The sequence below is a fragment of the Ochotona curzoniae genome, unplaced genomic scaffold, assembly GCF_017591425.1.
Source record: "Ochotona curzoniae isolate NIBS_2020 unplaced genomic scaffold, NIBS_Ocur_1.0 contig_4501, whole genome shotgun sequence".
Classification (NCBI taxonomy): Eukaryota; Metazoa; Chordata; class Mammalia; order Lagomorpha; family Ochotonidae; genus Ochotona; species Ochotona curzoniae.
Genome location: NW_024466307.1, coordinates 527,176 through 547,346, shown reverse-complemented (window position 1 = coordinate 547,346; position 20,171 = coordinate 527,176). Strand labels below are relative to the sequence as shown.

At 53.9% G+C, this 20,171-nt stretch overlaps 1 protein-coding gene across 1 annotated transcript in view; it reads right to left on the bottom strand.

Annotated features, from left to right (window-relative positions):
• Positions 1-1,568: 1,568 nt before the first annotated feature.
• SV2C (synaptic vesicle glycoprotein 2C) overlaps positions 1,569-20,171 on the bottom strand; it is a 79,631-nt gene continuing 61,028 nt past the window's right edge. The window contains exons 5-13 of the mRNA XM_040985936.1: positions 11,536-11,669; positions 11,006-11,095; positions 8,114-8,224; positions 7,706-7,794; positions 6,984-7,148; positions 4,957-5,090; positions 3,620-3,823; positions 3,044-3,203; positions 1,569-1,943 (exon numbers count right to left, since the gene is read on the bottom strand). Of these exons, the coding sequence (XP_040841870.1) occupies positions 1,760-1,943; positions 3,044-3,203; positions 3,620-3,823; positions 4,957-5,090; positions 6,984-7,148; positions 7,706-7,794; positions 8,114-8,224; positions 11,006-11,095; positions 11,536-11,669 (1,271 nt within the window). The 3' untranslated portion in view covers positions 1,569-1,759. The remainder of the gene's footprint in view (positions 1,944-3,043; positions 3,204-3,619; positions 3,824-4,956; positions 5,091-6,983; positions 7,149-7,705; positions 7,795-8,113; positions 8,225-11,005; positions 11,096-11,535; positions 11,670-20,171) is intronic.

Here is a 20,171-nt window from a genome sequence, read left to right as displayed (position 1 = left end):
TTCCTGGCAGGATCACCACGTTTGGCTTACAGGCATGAAGCAGCGAGATGTCCCCTGTTGATGACCTGGGTTCTGAGTGACCCCCACAAAGACCTGATGCAGGCAGCTGCAGACCTGGGACAGCCTGGAGCTTGGGTGGGGCCACCCTGGGGTGCTGCTCCACACAGGCTCCGCATGGGAACCTGAGGCTGCATGGCAGCAGAAGGCAACAGAGTCAGTGGCAAGCAGAGTTCTGAAATGTATATTAACAGTTCCTCTCAGTGAATAAAAACTCAAACACAACCTGGTATTTAACTTCAGTGATGGCTATGATTTGCAGCTGGCTCTGGAAGTTCCTGGAATGCCAGTTGTCATCTGTATGAGGCCAGTGGCTCCTGCCTCTCCACCTGACAGTGCCAGGGACTCAGCACAGGCTGCTGCCGTGGCAGAGGCCCTGAGTGTGGCCCGGGCATAGGCTCCCTGCTCTGCCAGCCGGGGGAGTTTCTGGGGGAGGGACAGCCTGTGCCACATCAGGGCAGAGACGTGCATGGCAGGCGTATATGCTGCAGCACCAGCAGGCCTCTGGGTGGCCCCATGCTGAGCCTGAGCCTGGCTGGCAGCTCCTTGGCTACCAGGCCCCTCTCAGGTCCCACCCCCATTATGCACACTACTGGCATGTCTCCAGGTCCAAGAGCCCGGGAGAGTATGGTCTCGTGCCAGGCAGTAGTGTGAGGAGGAGGTGGCCTGCCAGGGCCTGCTTGCCAGCCACATTATCCTCCAGGATATGAAGTGGGTGACACCATTTCACTCACACACCTCTAGGCACAAACTATCAGTCACAAGTGTCACCCAGAAACAATCGCTCATAAACTATCCAGACTGCTTCAGGGGAACTTCAGGGTCCCTGCACCCCTCCCCCATCTGAGGAGACCCCAACTCTGACTTGCTGAGCTCTGTTGAGGAAGAGGTGTGTGCGAGGGTTAGGGCCCTGCTGGCCAGGGCCTGCATGATGATGGGAAGGGAACTGTCTAGGCTAGGGCCATGATCACTGGGCCTCCCTAGGGAGGGAGCAAGGGAGGCAACAGAGGGCTCGTGGTGGTGGAAGAAGTATCCCACAGGATCTTGATCATGAGAGTGGAGGCAGAGGCCTCAGGGCAGCACCAGGGCTCACCTCCAAGGGCCAAGGTCTGCATAGGGGTCCCCTGCATCCCTCCTTCCGCCAGCCACTCCTCCTACAAGTGGTTAAGGATCTTATGACTCAGGGACACGCATGCAGGCGAGGCTGTGTGATGAGGGGCAGGTCCTCTCACCAACCCATTTCCAGCTGTTGGACTTCATACCCTGGCTCCAGATACCCAGTTCTGCACACTTCTCAGGCACCTGTCTGGCTTTCGGACAGGCCTTACAGATGCAGTCCTCCAGGCCTCTGCCACAGCCCTGGCAGGACCTTCAGGCAGCTGTCACAACAGGAACAGCTGGCTGTCTTCTCGGTAAACAGGAAACACAGGCTCTCCTGGAAAAAACCTCTCTCAGCACAAACGGGGCAGTAAGTGGCTAGCTCCAGTTTGCACACCCTGGCCCTGATGAGCTGACCCTGTTTGAGCAGGGCCGTGTCCCTGGGCCAGCATCCCTGGTGTCTGGGGAGCAAGAGGAGGCGTCCGGGGAGAGGAGGCAGGGCGGAGTGGGGGCACCTGTGCAGTCACATGGGAGGAGCGGGAGACACAGCGAGGTTTCCAGTCACAGGTGGAGTTGCGTTGGGGGACAGCAGGCCGCTTACCCCTCACATGAGGACCTGGGTCCGTGTGTCTGGCAGGCGCAGCCCCACCAGTCCCCCACACACGAGCACGGTGGAGGCCAACAGGATGGGGAAGGCCTTGGTGATGCCCACCAGGGAGCCGAAGGTCAGGTTCCCCAGCACGGCGGCCACCTTGCACAATGCGTTCAGGAAGCCAAAGCCGGTTGTCCTACAGGGAGAGGACACGGGCAAGGTCAGGCTGCACAGTTATGCCCTGGCCCTGCACACATATGGTCCCAAAGACAGCTTCCTCTGTGCACAGATGTCAAAGTGAACTGTACACGGAACACAGTAGCACCATGTGTGAGGTACACAAAGAAAACAGCAGCAGGTAGGGGGTGGCCTCCTCACCAGTGTGGCAGCACCATGCGAACTGAATGTCACCTGGCTCCAAGCAGGACAGGGCTCCTGTCCTTGCAGCTCAGAGGCCCAGCACTAGGTGCCACCCCAGTCCTGTCTCCAGGCCAACCGTGGCATGTAGAGCAGCCTTAGGTCTCCATACGAGGACTGGAGGATGGTTCTCAACAAATCAGGATGGTCATAAGATCCTCCCAGATGCCTGTGGGTACTTCAGACAGGGCTCACCCACACACCCCAAAATGATGGAGACCTCCCGCCATGGCAGGAGTGTCAGCTCCTGTGAGCCCCAACACCTGTAGGCTACCACAACATGCTAACCCTAGCTATGCTCCAACCTTCACACCCCAACCCCAGCTACACACTAATCCTAAGCAATACGCCAATGCCAGCTAGCCCCTAACTCCAGCCACATGCCAACTCCAGCCACATGCCAACCCCAGCTATACACTACTTCGAACCCCAGTTATACCCTGACCCCATTAAACCTAACCCCAGTTATACACTAACCCAGCTACATCCTAACCCCATATACACCCTGACTCATTACACACTACCCCAACTGTAATCTCAACCCAGTCACACCCTAACCTCAATTATATTGTACTTAAATCTCCATTTCACTCTAATCTCAACAATACCCTCATCCTCACTACTTCACTGCCACTCCTCCAGACTGATGGTTGAGAAACCCAGAGGAGAGCAGCAAGACTCCTGCCATGCACACACTGCGTGCTCACTCCCTCTAGGGGTTCCACTCTCTTGCGTGTTCCTGCTCTGTGTTCAGTCCCACTCAGGGCTCCACACCCCAGGCCATCTGTAGCACCCAGAACGTCAGGTGTGCGCTCCCTGGGAAGTGTATTCTGCTAGTCTGTGATTTTTCAGTGATCCGCCTAGAACCGTTCCACATACCTCCGGTCCGTGGGGTACAGCTCCACTGTGACCACGTCCAGTGAATTCCAGGCAGAGATGGTGAGCCCATTGTACAAACACAGCATGCCAATCATCATGGACTCACTGGTGCCAAACCACAGGAAGAAGCAGCTGATCCCCGACAGCACCATGGAACCACCTGCCAATGACCACATAAAGCCTGAGCTTGCCCACTGACGACAGGGCGAGGGAGTGGTGAGGACAAGGGACTGTGGGATTCGGTGACCTCTCAGGAAAACTGAACTTTAGGGGAAGCTGCAGACTGGGCATCAAGAAGGTCTGGGCCCAGGGGTGCCCACCTGCACCCAAGGTGCTCACCTTCTGAAGCAGTCAATGTGAAATGCCTGTTGCGCAGTGCTTGACTAGAGGAAAAGTGCCCATCAGTCACATGTAACTGACCCTATGCTTGACAACTTGAGAGAACTGCTTCTGTGCCATGTAAATAGGCTGAGTCGCACTAGCAGCCAGTTGTTATCAGAGGCCCTGGGCCTGCTCCTGGGCAGCCAGGGGTCTCAGGGCCTGGCCCCTCTCCCTCCCAGGAAGCAGACTGCCTACCCAGCATTGTCAAGCGCCCGATTCTGTCCATCAGGAGGGCAGACACAATGTTCCCCGGCAGCACAGCCAGCGTCCCCAGGAAGTTGACGAAGTAGATCCAGTAAGCACTGTAGTCATCATCAAAGGTGATTTGGCACCCCGTCTTGTTGTGGGAAAAGGAGCAGTTCTGAAACTCGCTGTCAATGAACTTGTATGGCTCAAAATCTGTGGGGACAACAGCAGTAGAGGCCACACATCAGTTCCTGAGGGTCAGCTGGAGCCCACTGGAAGTCTGGGGAGAACCATGGGACTCAGGCCTGGGCCAGCTTGGCTTTTTTGTCTTTTCTGGCTTTAGCACAGAGCTCAACCAAAAATATCACAAGGTAAAAACACCGGAGGGAAATACCTGCTGAATAAAGGAGTGAGTTAAGTTAGAGTCCAATGGTCTCCTGTGTGCTGAGGCTGGCCACAGCTGACCCTTCCCTTGCTTTGTTGCTGGAGGACCATCCCGTTATCCAGGCACCAGCAGCTTCCACACCACAACCACAGAAACTCTGCACTTAAAGTGCACACAATGAGCCCACTGCTGCCACTGTAGGACTCAGGGCTGAGGCAGCCCACACAGATGGGCAGCTGCCTCAGGAAGCCTGCAAGGAGTGGTAGGTTCTGTTAAGAGCTGTGACAATCAGACCCTTTCTTCCTATCTGATCGGGGCCTCACCGGAACTGGGCAGAGTGCCCTGTGAAGAGCTGGCCACAGCTGACACTGGATCTCCAGCTGGGCCACACGTCAGCTCCCAGGTGTGAGTTGCGAAGGTCCAGCTGTGATGTCGGATGACCCTGGGTTCACAGGTGCCCTGCAGTTGATCCCGCAGGCATGGCCTCAGCAGGAACAACTGAGTGGACAGTGAGTCCCAACAGGGAAGAGCGCACACAGGTGCTCTGTCATGCTTGTCTCCCTCCTGGACTTCCTGAGCAGCTTCCTGACTGAGTTTATGGTCTGTGCTGGACACCAGACAGGGAAGCCAGGGTCACCAACTGGAGGCTAGCTCAGCTCCAACATGACCATGATGGAGCAGGGGTGTTGTCTAGGCTAGATCAGTCCAACATGGCCATGACGGGGAAGGGGTGCTGTGTCTAGGATAGCTCAGCTCCAACACATTCACGCCATGGAGGAGGGGGGTACCTAGCTACAGGGGAGCTGCGTTCTGGCCCACTTTGACTTTGGCACTTGAACTGCGTTAAATCTGACAAGCCCAGTGCTGCAGGCTAGTGTAGGATGGGACTCATCTGTCTGCACCTGGGTCTCAGCCCCCAACCTGCTCTGCTTGCACGGTCACAGTTACCATGTTTCCCTACCTGTGTAGTCGAAAACAGTGTCAATGAAGGTACAGTTCTTGAAGTAGGTATTGACTGAAGTCACATCCTCAAAGGTGCAGGACTTAAACATGGAATCCTTGAAAGTCACAGATTTGAACTTGACTCCCAAGAACCTGTTCAACACACAGAGAAATCCATGTCATTGTCATTGTCTACCAGAGCTCAAGGTCAAGTCAGACAGGTGAGAGAAGCAACACAGACTTGGCTGGAGGCAAGGGTCATGGGTGTGTGGGTGTCTACACGCCTTCTCTCTCCTCATGTAGTCGCCTTGTCTTCCAACAGCCCTCTGGACGCCTCTGCACCCCATCAGGTAGCTTCTCATGTTACCAGCAGAAGGTCCTGGGGTCTGAACTGAGGCGCAGGGTAAGCAAGTACCTGTGGTACTATTTTGATTCCTATCCTTGCATGTGAAAAGACTCTGCTTGGGGTGAGTAGTTCTTACTTCAGGGTGTGTTCCCCAACACATACAGTGAAAACCCAACTCCTAAACTAAGAACCTTCCACACACAACCAAGGGAAAGTCTCAGAACTCTGCAGCTTTGATGAGAGAAGCAGCTGCTGCAGGGGTCGCCCCATGTCCAACATTAAGCTTCCTTCATAGCACCAGGTGCCCGAGGTTCACACACCTACTCCAGCAGCCCACTTCCCTCTGGCCAGCAGGTATCTGTCAGGCCAAGGAGAAGCACGGGAGCTGTGCTTGCTTCTGGAACTAGGTGGAAGGATATCAAAATCTCTCAGCATCTTCTTAGGTGTTGTCAGGGCATTCTTTGCAGAGAAGAGGGTTGTGGTCATGAAAAAAAAATCACAAAACAGTGGCCCCTCTGTGGGGGGCTCTGTGGACAGGAACAGGGGTCATCACTGTGTCTGGCTTTCTTTGGGGTCAGGAGTCATCACTGTGTCCGGTTCTCACTAGGGTCAGGGGTCATCACCATGTCTGGAACTCTTTTTAGGGTCAGGGTCATCAGTGTGTCTGGAACTCTCTTTAGGATGAGCAGTGTGCACACAGGGTCAGGGGAGGGATGCTCGCCTGCTGAGCTCAGGCCGAGCCCACTACCATCCAGGGGCTCTGAGCAGAGTCACCCACATGCAAGTATAGAGGCTGAACACGAGGGCACTGCCACAATTCTGTAGCTTTTTCATCAAGTGCACTCTCCATAAACTTCACAGTGTGGGTTCCAAATTTCTTTTTGCTACAAAATAAATTTACCTTCCAGCTCCGCTTTCTATAAACTTCTAAACTACCCTGTTGCTAGGGCAAAAAACCCTCTAAGCCATAGTTGTGTACCCAGTTGAGGACTTCAACAATCACTACAAACATGCTAGAACTTTTTCTTGCAGTAGCAACACTTCTTCAACAAAGGGAATCTTCTCTCGAACCACTGGGCACTTGCTGTTAAAAGTTCTGATGAGACCTAAGTGGAGATTCAAGTGAGGGTGTCCTGGGGAGAGTGGAATGTTTCTGGCATCTCCCGGGCCTCACACGACTGCTGATTAGAATAGTATCCTGCACCCACGGGATCTTTCACCTTGCTGAGCCAGTTCCTGTCCTGCAAAAGTTTGATGATTTTACGTATTTTTTAAACCTATTTTTGACAAAGTCTGTGTTTTCCAAGTCCTGACACCCAGGGATTGTTCAAGTTCTTGCATCTTAACTCCTCTCTTTCCTTTTCCTTGCTTTCCCATCTCTTCAGCTCCAGTGCCTCACCAACAAGAAGCAGTTATGGACACATGTGTACCCACTTTTGACATCCTGCTTACAAGTACTCAAACACAGCATGCAAGTACCACGACTAAGGCACAGCACAGCCTGTGGGATACAGCCTCAGGCAGATGACATAGGAACACGCTCTGTGAGAGGGGCAGGCTGGGCATCCCGGGGTGTCAGGCAGATGACATAGGAACACGCTCTGTGAGAGGGGCAGGCTGGGCATCCCGGGGTGTCAGGCAGATGACATAGAAACACGCTCTGTGAGAGAGGGGCAGGCTGGGCGTCCCCGGGCACTGACCTGCCATGGTCGTACTCCATCCCCGTGTGGACCTGGTTCTCCATCGTGAAGTTGATGCTGAAGTTGGCGTATCTGTCCCTCTGAACATTACGGGTGAGCAGTGCATAGCCGTCTGACTGCAGGTGCTTGATGACGTCCGGGAACCATACGGAGAGCCCGTAGTATCTGCAGGGTAGGGTGGGCTTAGGCCCTGCACCCCCATGCTGAGCCACAGCACATTGCAGAGGAGCACCCCAGGTACCATGGGGCTTCCATAGCAGCAGAGGGGCCTCCACACCCTTTGACAGTTCCTGCAGGCCAGAGTTGCTTTGCCTGGGGAACCCAGTATCCTGTGCTGAGCTCACACATTGCACTGTGGTCTGAGTGGACCCCCAAGTTATTCACACATGGGAACTGAGCATAACCCCTGAACTCCACCAGTGCAAACAGCGTGGCTGCCCTAGCTGTCCAACAAGATCAGGAGTCACTGATTAGTCAGTTATGTACACCTGAGCAGGTAACCAGCCTCCGGGCCAGCATGAATGGGAGCTGCCTGAGGCACTGACTGCTGAGGCTCACCTGTGGTCCGTGCCCTAGTCTAGGTCAGCGTGAGTGGGAGCTGCCTGAGGCACTGACCACCAAGGCTTGCCCGGGGTCTGTGCCCTAGCCTCTAGGCCAGCATGAACAGGAGCTACTGGAGGCACTGACCACCGTGGCTTGCCTGGGCTCCAGGCCTGACTTACCCGAAGGACAATGTGAACCAGACCACCGTGAGCTTGATGGTGTTCTCTTTGACTGGGTAGTTGAAACACCTCATGAAAGTCAGCCAGATCTGAGAGACAGCACAACTTAACAACTACAGTTGATACACCTGCCCCTCCATCCCTCCTATTTTGTTACACAAAATCACACAATATCAAATTGATTGATAAAATCACCACCTTTCGGGATCACAGCTCATCTCAACCTGTGTAGGCCAGAGGCCACAGAAAACTACACGTTTCAACTTCTGGATGAAACCCCTGCCCTGTTAGAGGCCCCCTCCCCTCCTGAGATGTAAGGGCTCTCTCCCCACCCAAGGCTGCGTGTCCTGGGCAGGGATCCAGGTTTCTCCTCCACCCTCTCTGTGACATGCAGCACACACTGCTTACCCCATGGAGCTCTGTACGGATGCGGACGAAGCATCTGCGGTACCAGGTCCCTGTGTCACTCTCAATCTCAATCAGTTCATCAACCTGCTTTGGGGTCTTGATTTTGTTCACCTGGAGAGCAACAGAACACATGGGGCTGAACTCTCTCCAAGCACATGGGACCGAGCTCTCCCTGAGCATATAAGCATACAGGATTGAACTCTCCCTGAGCATACAGAACCGAGCTCTTCCCAAGCACACTGGGCTGAGCTTTCCCCAGGTGGCTGATGCCAAACCTGCTGGAAAGGGGCCCAGGACCGTGGCTGAAGCACCCAGAAAGAGGGGGCATAGGAAGGGGGAACCAGATCAGTGAGAGCCACACACCCACCTTTCAGCCATGAACAGTGACACACTGAGTGACCTGCTGGGTGAGCCCCAGGTCAACCAGGTGACCCTTACCTCCTCATCTGACCCATCTGGCCTACAACTGTCCCCTTTCCATCAGCCCTTCCTCCTCCATAGTCCAGGCACCAGGGCTGGTCAACATGCCTGCAGTGGGTCGAGGGGCAGGAGGAAGGGACGGCATCTCTATAGGGGTAGGCTCTTCATCTACAGCTGCCCAACAAGACTGCAGAAACCAGAGCAGGCTGCAGCAGGAAGACACAGCTATTCCTCCAAAGAGTGGATGGCAGGAAGGCAGGGTCAGGGCTGGGTGATCAGCAGCAGTGCCATGGCCATGCTGTGGCTAAGGCAGGAAGTGGGAGAGGGCTGGACAGGGTGGTGCTGGTGCTCAGCCAGTGTGCAGGGGCCAGGTGGGCTGGGGAGGCTCAGGTTTTCCTGGGGTGAGTTCTGGGCTGGAAAGGCCCTGGAGCCTCTGCCACACGCCTGGGACTCAGTCCCACACACTCTGATGACAGCTGAGGAGCACATTCAGTTAGAGGAGTGAGTGGAAAGTAGGGGCCTGGAAAACATCACATCTCAAGCCTTAGAGAGGAGACCTAGCGGGGGATCTGTGGACACCCCAAGGAAGAAGACGTATGATGGGAGGATCAAGCTGCATGCAGGTGGCCAAGGTTGTCATTCTGTCCCATTCTGCTTCCCTCTAACCCTGGCAGGGATGCCCATGGGCCTGGAGCTCCTCACATACCTCCTCAGGCCTCTGTTTGAAAATGGGGAGAGAGGGTGGACTCCTGGACACATCACGACCTCCTGGCTCTGCTTACCAGGAACATCCCTGACTGCACACCTACAGAGGGTGTCTGTCCATTCCCACCAATTGTACAAAAACCACAGGCTACTACCCCGGACGGCCTGAGTCTGCCTGGTGTCCTTGAGTCATGTTCTTTAGGAGCTAACACAGCTCTTCCTTCCAAGATTTTCTTAGCCAGAAGGTACAGTGACAGAGAGAGAGAAAGAGGGAGAGGAAGGGTGGAGGATCTCATCTGCTGGTTCACTCCCCAAATGGCTGCAACAGCCAAAGCTGAGCTCATCTGAAGCCAGGAGCCAGGAGCTTCTTCTGGGTTTCCCACGTGGGTAAAGGGTCCTAAGGATTTGGGCCATCCTCTACTGTCTTCCCAGGTGCAACTGCAGGGAGTTAGATGGCAAGTAGAGCTGCCAGGACTTGAGCTGGTGGCCTTATGGGATGCTGGAGCCACAGATAGGAGCTTTATCTGCAATGCCACAGCACCAAGCCCCTTCCATTCTTAAGATTCTACTTTCTGTCTCCTTATAAATTAGATATATTTCTCCCCACCTGTTCACCATGCTTGTGAAGTACACAGGGCACTTTAAAGTTTGTGGAAAATCAAGGGTTAGTAACATATATGCTTATTTTGGTGCAAAACAAAGGCAGGTTTTTTTGAACACATTGTTTCCATGAACATTTTGGGACCCTCACGTATCCAGCACTCATGGCCTCCTGCATCTGCCCTCAACTGAGTCCAATGTTGTCACCAGCTCAGGTGATCCGGCAGGAGACAAGCCAAGCCCAACATACCTGCTTTACCTGGGAGCCCCCGGCTGCTTGGATCCCAGGGCTGAGCCGCGGCAAGTGAGCATGGGGACAGCACCCGGGCAGAGTGCAGAAAGAGCCCCACAAGGACTTGATCACCATTCAGAGCCACAAGGGCACCCTTGTAGGTCCTGAGCTGGGAAGCTGAGGCAGCCTGAGCCCAGGGTCATGGCCTGAACCCACAATGGAGGGGGTGAGGGTGTCACCACTGGACTGATCCCATTCGACTCCTGAACAGACTAGAGGCTGCCTATCCTCTGCCTGGCTGTATGATGTCCCAGCCCCCCACACCTCTGCCTGTGCTGTGAGTGACGACCCAGCCCCCCACATCCTCTGCCTGTGCTGTCAAGTCCCAGCCCCCTACACCTCTGCCTGTGCTGTGACTTGTCAGCCCCACCACATCTCTGCCTGTGTTGTGGGTGATGACCCAGCCCCCTACACCTCTGCCTGTGCTGTGACGACCCAGCCCCCCACACTACACCTCTGCCTGTGCTATGACTTGTCATCCCCCCACACCTCTGCCTGTGCTGTGACATGTCAGCCCCCCACACCTCTGCCTGTGCTGTGGGTGATGACCCAGTCCCCCATACTACACCTCTGCCTGTGCTGTGGGTGACGACCCAGCCTCCCATACCTCTGCCTGTGCTGTGGGTGACGACCCAGGCCCTCACACCTCTGCCTGTGCAGTGGGTGACAGCCCAGCCCCCCACACCTCTACCTGTGCTGTGGGTGACAACTCAGCCCCCGACACCTCTGCCTGTGCTGTCAAGTCCCAACCCCCACACCTCTGCCTGTGCTGTGGGTGACTTTCTGGTTCCCCAGCTTCCTTGCTCATTTGGGGCTCTGGATACATGCTTGCCACCAGGCAGGGCTGGTTCCTTGGAGTGGGATGAAGTACTCACTGTAAAGACCTTCTCAGGCTGCCCACGTGCCCGCATGTTGGTGTCATGGATCAGCTTCAGAATCATCCAGGCTTCATCATGTTTCCCCACCTAGAGGAGCATGGCTGTGAGAGATGAGAGGAGCACACACACCTGTACCACAGGACACACACACACACGGTCAGTGTACAGCAGGGGGCTCTAACACACACAAAGGGTCAGTGTGCAGGGGGCTCTAACACACACACAGGGTCAGTATGCAGGGGGCTCTAACACACATGGTCAGTACACACTACACACATCACAATGCTGTACTGACAACTATACCAGAACAGCTGCTCAAACTGTGCTGAGCTACAGCCTTGGTGACAGTCTCATCCTCCCCAACCCTGGCCACTTCCCTCCACCCCCAGGGATTAGTCTAGCCACCTCTAGGAAGCAGGATTGCATCCTCCATGGCTCCAGGATCAGAAGACAAGCCACCAGCCAAAGGCACGGGCAGCACTGCTACATAGGAAACCCCACCTGGTAAACACAGGAGCTAGGGTTACCTCCAGCAGGAAGCGTGGGCTCTCAGGCATGAAGGTGAGGGCCACCACAGAGCAGACGCAGGGCAGGGCGCAGACCACCACGAACACACGCCAGCTGTGGAACTGGTAGGCTGAACCCATGCTGAAGCTCCACCCTGCCGAGGACCAAGATGGTGAGGGGTAGGGTCTTGGCAGATGAAGTGGAGGGGTCCTGGCAGAGGGGACAGGGTCTTGGCAGGTGAAGGCATGGGGTCTTGGCCGAGGAGGGGTTGGGACCACGTCTGGCAGTCTCCTCTCCCTGCAGCACCAGAGCATCCTAAGCAGTCCACAAGGCACTCTGCTCCGTTCGCTGCCTACCACTCTCACAGCCTTGCACGTCCTGGAAGAGTTCAGGGTGGCTGAGTGAACTAATGCCACTCATGTATCTGCTTTTTTTCTAGGCACACATACACACACATATATGCAACACACATACACATATACATACAGTAACCACAGGGCTACATAAACCACAGTAAGCCATGTCTTCCTTTGAAATTCTGTCCTGCCTCCTTCTGCCTGCACCCACTGTGCTGTTGTGTGGAAGGCACAGAGCCAATGGCCAGAGGTGGAAGGAAAGATGGCACCTCTGGCCCTGCTTCCCAAAACTGGTCCGTGACCAATCTGCTTTCCAAGAAGCAGATTCCCTGGCTGCTTCTGACACTCACAAATTCATAAGTTTATTACTCAGGGCAATTTACCCTGGAATCTCCAAGTGCACCAACAGCAAATGGGGGAGCTTTTCCAGAAGGAGTCCTGGGACCAGCACACATCCCAACTCAGCTCCACCAAGAGAAACCAGGAGTCCATGGATTTGAAAAGAGCAGGTATGTGAATGCACCTGGGGCTCAGGTGAGTCCTCCCTTTAATAAGAGGACATCCATGGTGTTCCGCTGCGGAGACTGCTGCAGTACTAACACCACAGTAACACGGACCAATCAGAACTGCATAAAAATGCTGATGCAAATTGTCCTACAAGGTCCCCCAGGACTTTAACCATTATGCTATTGCGCTGGGACCTTAAATTATGTATATATTTTAATATGCATTTTCTATGAACATTTTGGAGACTGCCTCATTAACACAAATTTCAAAATGGCAGTGAATACAGAACAGCTACACCACAGACCTTCCCAATTTACTGTGATTCTTCCTTCTTTTTAACTTTATAGGTTAAAATTAGATCTAAGAAGCTGGCAAGTGTTTGAGTATGTGCATTAAAATAACAGCATGCCCTAGAGTAAACATCAAAAAACCGTTTTTGCCCCACAGTGTTGGACAGTGGCAACTTAAAACCCAAAGCTCAAGATGGGATGGTCTCCTTCACTGCCAGCAGATGGCGCTGCAGCATGTCCTGGGCAGTGGGCTGCTCACAGACAGAGGGCAGTCCACAGTCCGACTGGTGAGCAGGGCAGACCACACCTCAAGAGGACATGTAGGGGGACATAAAGACGTTGCTTCGGGGAGAATACTCAGGGGAGTGCCACCTCGGGGACAAGCCAGCAGACTCCACCTTGGGAGATGTGTTGACTCCTGGGGGGGGGGGGCGGACCCAGGAAGTGTACACCAGTGAACCCCACCGTGGGAGACCTGCTTAGTGTAGCCATGCGATGCTCTCTGCTCCATCACACCCGAGTCTCCTGGGGGAGGCAGGAAGGAGGTGGCCTCGTGTGCCAGTCAGATGACCAGCAAGGAACAGCAGTGCACCAATGATGACAACTGCAGCCACAGAACACCAGAGACAACCCTCCCAGCTTGGTCAGCAACCCACAGACCCCTTCCCTCAGTTGCCACCCTCAAAGCCCCCCGACTCCTCATACAATCCCCTGCACCCTGTCCCCAATACACACAGCCCTCCATCAGGGTGTGTCTGTGAGAAGCGCCTGCTTCAGGGCTCCCAAGGGCCTCTTAGCGAGCTGTCCTCTGTGACTTCCCCTGGCTCCAGCATCCTCAAGCAAGCATCTTCAATCCAAAGGCCCATCAATCATGCCCAGCCTGTCTGCCCCGTAGCTGTGCTGACTGGGAAGTCCAGGTTCCCCGGCCATGCCTCGGGGTCCTGTCCGTTCACAATACCACGAGCACCCACACTCTTCCCAGGGTTCAGTGAACTTGGTAGCATGTGCTGGGCTTCGCCAAGTGCTTCTGCGGACCCCCACACAGCTAGGCTGGGATGCAATGGCATTGGCCACATGCCAGTTCTGAGGCCTCAGTCCCCCTCAATATGTGAACTGTACCATATTTTAATTTTGATGGCATGCTAAGTAATGTTTCACATATTTATGAGTTAAATAAAAGATTTACAGAAAAGGGCATGCTGCTTGTCACTTTTTGTGGCTACTAGAAAACTGAAGGTACTGCATGCAGTTCACGTTGCATTTCTGTCAGACAGTTCTGTGACTCTGAATCTTGCCACACTGTCTGTGCATAATGTTTGCCAAATGAGCAAGACTTTCTATAAGTGGGTAAGTCTTGACTGTGACCTGGAGTGGGTGCCTGGGGAGATTCAGGGTACACTGCTATGTGAGGCCAGCTCCTGCTCACCTGTAGTGCCACTCTAATGGGCAGTCATGGTTAGCATCTGAGGAAAATCCATGTGGCCTGTGTCTGCTGTTTCAGCAAGTGGTCAGGGATAGCCACTTCAAGGAGCAGAATCAGTATGGTTGCAGCGGTCCCTGTGGAACCTGAGGGAAGAACATTCCAGACAGAGGGAACCATGGGGGCAACTCAGTGAGAGGCAACATGTCTGGCATGGCCATGAGGAAAGCCAGAGCCCGGCCAGTGGCCACCCATGGGGCCACTTCTCAGGATTTGACAGTCACTGTGAGCTTTGCTGACTGTGAAATGGAGCTGGGGCAGCCCCGTGAGGTCCTTTAGTGAGGGTGCCGGTGCCTGAAGGCTGACGATGCTTTCAAAAAACACATGTTCTCATGATTATGTGTTTTCTTGATTAGGGATCTCCCCACAGGGCAGGCAGACACCTGCACACATGCCTAATTGCCGTCCACTGATAAACTGCTATGGTCTCCATGTGGTTGGCCTGTGATTTGGCTTCAATGTCACACAGGACTTTAGACCCCAAACTCACAATAAATGAATCATAAGGCAGACGCCACATCCTGGTGTTGGTGGCCTTGAGCACTGGGTCACTGAGTGACCAGCAGGGCGTGGCTTCCCAAGTGAGGCCAGAAAACAGAGCAGCTTCCGGGAGGACCCTCCGACTGAGTGCCAGGTCAGTGGACCCCAGCACACGGACAGTCAGGGAGGCTGTCCGGAGGCCTCATGGGAAGGGACCCTGGCCAGTCTCACAGCCCAGCAGTGTGAGGCAGTCACTAGGGAAGGGTCTCCCGGGCTCCAATAAGTCTCCAGATGGCGCCAGCTCCTTGGGCCTTCAGATCCACCAGGCCCGGACTCCAAACAGCACATGGTTACTCTGCTCGGCTCCAGAGGACAGCTCTCTGTACCAGGGTATCCACCAGAGCCCACTCATCACCAAAGGCACCCCCTACCTGGACAGCTCCCACTCAGCTTACTGGGCATCCTCCAGGAGAAAGCCAAAACAGCAGGGAGAGAAACCGAGAGGACTGAAAAAGTGCCAGAAACCACCCCCTACTTACCCTTCCCCAGGAAGTGGCCCCAGACTGGCCGCATCATGGGGCTGGGGTCCGGGCCCCCACACGCAGTTGAGCAGCACAGGGCATACAGAACCCTGCAGGAGTCAGGGGAGAGTGGAGGGAAGACACAGAGAGGGGCCACAAGTGTGGGAAGCCTGGGAGACATGCACAGCAAACAGGAAAATGAGGACACACACGACGCATGTCACATCCTTGGCGGCTTAGAGCTGTTCTCCAAGGGCCTAGCGGAGAACTGGGAATGCAGAACACCCACTGGCTCCAGGAACAAATGGTCCATGCAGCAAGTGCTCTCCAGCCCGGCTCAGTGGAACAGCATGGTTTTGGACCACTGGATCCTCCCAATGCCCCAGAAGACTGCGTGTGAGACGGGGACAAGGAGGGCCCTGGTTGGGGAGGGCGGTGTCTGTGTAATGGTATGGCTCAGCTGGAGACTGCTCATTTTTCTCATTATGTCTTTGTGGTATTTGATTTTTAGGGTTATGGCCATATGCAGGTATTTCAAACAGTTCAAGCAAAATGCAATTAAGAGCAATTTATTTTTGAACAAAACATTTTGAAATTTGTATTAATGAGACAGTCTCCAAAATGTTCATGGAAAATGTGTATTAAAAATATATACATACTTGGGGCCAGGCGGCGTGGCCTAGCAGCTAAAGTCCTCGCCTTGAACGCCCCCAGATCCCATATGGGCACCAGTTCTAAATCCCAGCAGCTCCACTTCCCATCCAGCTCCCTGCTTGTGGCCTGGGAAAGCAGTCGAGGATGGCCCAAAGCCTTGGGAGCCTGCACCTGTGTGGGACACCCAGAAGAAGTTCCTGGATCCTGGCTTTGGATCGGCACGGCACCGGCTGTTGTGCTCACTTGGGGAGTGAATCATTGGACAGAGGATCTTCCTCTCTGTCTCTCCTCCTCTCTGTATATCTGACTTTCCAATAAATAAATAAATCTTAAAAAAAAGAAAGAAAAGAAAACAGCAATGAAAAAAAAATATATATATACATAATCTAAGCGCCCAGTGCAATAGCATAGCGGTTAAAATTCTCACCTTGAATGTGCTAGAATCCCATATGGGTGCCGGTTCTAATCCTAGTGGCCCCACTTCCCATCCAGCTCCCTGCCTGTGGCCTGGGAAAGCAGTTGAGGACGGCCCAAAGCCTGGGGACCCTGCACCTGCGTGGGAGACCTGGAAGAGCTCCTGGCTCCTGGCTTCGGATCAGCTCAGCTCCAGCCGTTGCGGCCGCTTGGGGAGTGAACCATCAGACGGAAGATCTTCCTCTCTGTATATTTGCTTTTCCATTAAAAATAAACAAATATAAATATATATATATAATTTTAAAATTACACCTAAATAAACTAATCTTCAAAAAAGATTATTTATTTGAGAGGCAGAGAGGAACGACTCTCACCTTCCTGCGACGGCCTGGCTGGGGTTGGGAACTGAACCCAGTCTCACACGGGTGGCAGGGCTCTGACAGTGGAGCCCTCACTCCCACCTCCAGGGACTGCACTAGCAAGGAGCTCAAACCGAGCCAGGGCAGGGACTGGATCAAGGCAGTCTGACACGTGGCACTGGCACCTTAACCACTAGTTTAAGTGCTTACTCCTAATGTTCCATCAATACTTCAAAATGCCTTCATACATTATACAGAGCCAGAAAATTAGCTAAGACCAAAATGTATGTTGAAATAGAAGGAGCCTGGCACAGTAGCCTAGTGGCTAAAATCCTCACCTTGCATGCACCAGAGTCCTATATAGGTGCCAGTTAGTGTCCTGGCTGCTCCACTTTCCATACAGCTCCCTGCCTGTGGACTGGAAAAGCAGTGGAAGACAGCCAAAGCCTTGGGACCCTGCACCCACATGGGAGATGCAGAAGAAGCTCCTGGCTCCTGCCTTCCACTCAGCTCAGCTCTGGCCATTGTAGTCACTTGGGGAATGCAACAGCATTTGGAAAATCTTTCCCTCTGTCCCCTTTTCTCTGTATATCTGCCTTTCCAATAAAAAATAAAATAATAAAAAAAAGAAATAGTGCTCTTTGTAAAAGAAGACAAGAAACTGAAAGGACATTTATGCACTGTCCACTGTGCCAGGACCTCTGGGCTTGATAACAGAAGGCTGTATCCTGCTCCCCTGCATGGGTGCACCAGCTGCATCCTGCTTCCCTGCATGGGTGCACTGGCTGCCAGGGACCACTCACCCTCAAAAGAGAACAGCCCTGTGGAGGCAAGACATTTGTTCCCTTGGAGGAAAACACAGGCCGCATCCTTTGCAGCAAACAGCCCTATGCTAAGATGTGTGCACATTTCTCCTCCCCATCCTGGGGTGGGGAGCAGGAAGAACTCACCCACCAGCTGCTCCTTCTCCAATTTAATCAGTTTGGATGCGGAGAGAGGACCGTGTGGCTGCAGGAGACACGGTTAATGAGATGTGTTGAACACGTCTGTGAGCTACACAGAGAATGAAAACACGGATCTGGAAAAGCCACGCATCTCTCTCCATCTTCCAGCAGACATCTTACTGTGCTTTTTAAAAATTATTATTTAGGGGCCCGGCGCGGTGGCGCAAGTGGTTAAGTCCTCGCCTTGCACGCCCGGGATCCCATATGGACGCCGGTTCTATCCCTGCAGCCCCGCTTCCCTTCCAGCTCCCTGCCTGTGGCCCGGGAAAGCAGTTGAGGACGGCCCAAGGCTTTGGGACCCTGCACCTGCGTGGGAGACCCGGAAGAGGCTCCTGGCTTCGGATCGGCATAGCATCGGCCGTTGCGCTCACTTGGGGAGTGAATCTTCAGACGGAGGATCTTCCTCTCTGTCTCTCCTCTCTGTATATCCGCCTTTCCAATAAAAAAATAATAAAAAAAAATAAATCTTTTAAAAAAAATTATTATTTGGGGCCCAGCGCGGTGGCGCAGTGGTTAAGGTCCTCGCCTTGCACGCCCGGGATCCCATGTGGGTACTGGTTCTATCCTGGCAGACCTGCTTCCCTTCCAGCTCCCTGCCTGTGGCCCGGGAGAGCAGTCGAGGACCGCCCAAAGCTTTGGGACCCTGCACCAGCGTGGGAGACCTGGAGGAGTCTCCTGGCTTCGGATCGGCATAGCATCGGCCATTGCGCTCACTTGGGGAGTGAATCATCGGATGGAAGATCTTCCTCTCTGTCTCTCCTCTCTGTATATCCGCCTTTCCAATTAAAATAATAATAATAATAAATAAATCTTTAAAAATTATTATTTATGATGTGTTTGTTTATGAATCTATCTCTATTTTTTTAACTAGGCTAACAGCTTGAGGTTTCTAGGTAAAGGGAACCTCTCAAGCATGGCCAGGCGGCCAGGAGCACGTGCACTGCAGTTGTGCACATGGCGACTACACCTGCGCTGCCCTTACCGTTTCTCCCATAACCACATCCCACCACCTCCCAGGTTCCATCCTGGGAGACACTTCCCATGGGCTCCCTGACCTCAGAGCAATTCCGCATAGGACACACACTGGATGCAGCCCTGCTTGTTTTGCGCCCACGCATGTCACGGCTGCCCTCATTTCACTAAAGATATTCATTTATTCCCCAACTCCCTGCCTCTCCCGGCATTGGTAAATGTCTCATCACCATTTGCTATTCCTTTCTCTGTTTGCCCTTTTCTTCAGGGATAAATCTCCATTTACCTTGCCTCCTCTCTGCTCCTACTGTGGAAAAATATCACTCAGGTCCACAGCGGCGGCTTAGGACTGCTCTCTAAGGGCTTAACCGAGAACCGGGAACACAGAACGCCTGTTGGCCTGGGAGTAATCGGCCTGCACAGCAAGCACTCTCCGACCAGCCTTCAGTGTCTCAGTAAGCGCCTGCAATGCGGCTTGGGACCTGCTCTGATTCCCCGGCATGGTCACAGGAGGGTAGACACAGCCTGGGTTACGTACCGCAGCCATCGTGGGCATCCATTAGGTGACGCCTGCCATGATGCACTGTGCCATGCGGTCTCCACCCGCCCCAGGGCAGTAGGAACACATCCATCAATAACCTTCCCCGGAGGAGATTGAAACCGGTTTGTGCTGCTTTGGTGCCAACTGCGTGGTCTCCTTGGAGGAGGTGGGCAGCATCAGAGTGAAACACAGCCCTTTTCCAGTTTGCCTGTCAGCCTTCTGCCTCACCTGGGCCGCACAGGGTAGGTGGGTGTGGGGTCCACAGTCACCCAGGTCACAACCACGTGAGAACCTGTGCAAGCCACCAGGGTGCCTTCTCGTGGGAGCGGCCCTGTCAGCTCACTGCCAGTCTCCAGGCATACCAGCTCTTGCTCCTTCTGGTCTCAGCTCAGTTCCCTCCCAGCAAGGGGCATAGCTGCAGTATTTCTCGAGCAAACCCAGGGCCCATGGTTCCTGCTACTCGAGAAGTTGGCTCTCCTGGTGTTTGTTTTCCCAACAGCCTCACTCAGCTCACTCTGCACTTGAAGCAGGATCCCGGGAAGGGGTATGCAGGGTCTGCCTGGGGGTGGACAGCACCGTGGTCATGTACCCCTGTCCTCCCCACAGCTGAGGAGCATGGCCAGGAGCAGCTAAGCAAACTCCTCTTCTGTTTTAACTCTTCCCATGCACACACAGCGCCTCCACTGAGCGCAGGCCACAGAGGCCAGGCCCAACAGCTTTTCTTCCTCAAGGGTGAGAGTCAGTCAGGGGTGCCCACTCCACCCCACTGGATGCCGTGGCCAGAGCAGCCAGGTCTGGAAATCAGAAAGGAAGGTGCTTCTCTTTGCAGGTGATGCGATCTTACACAGAGACCCTTCTGGATTCCACCAAAAAGCTGTTGTAATAAATGAATTCAGTCAGGTTACAGTGAGGCCGGGTCCAGGAGTCTTGGAGAGGGGATACCCATTTCCAAGAACCCGTCTCAAAGAGCACTGTCTGCACATACTAGATAAACTGGCTGTGCAGAGTGAGACCTTGAGTTGCCTAGGTAACCAAGGCAAAAGGAATTTCCCTTTTGCTTCTTTGTCAATACTCGGGG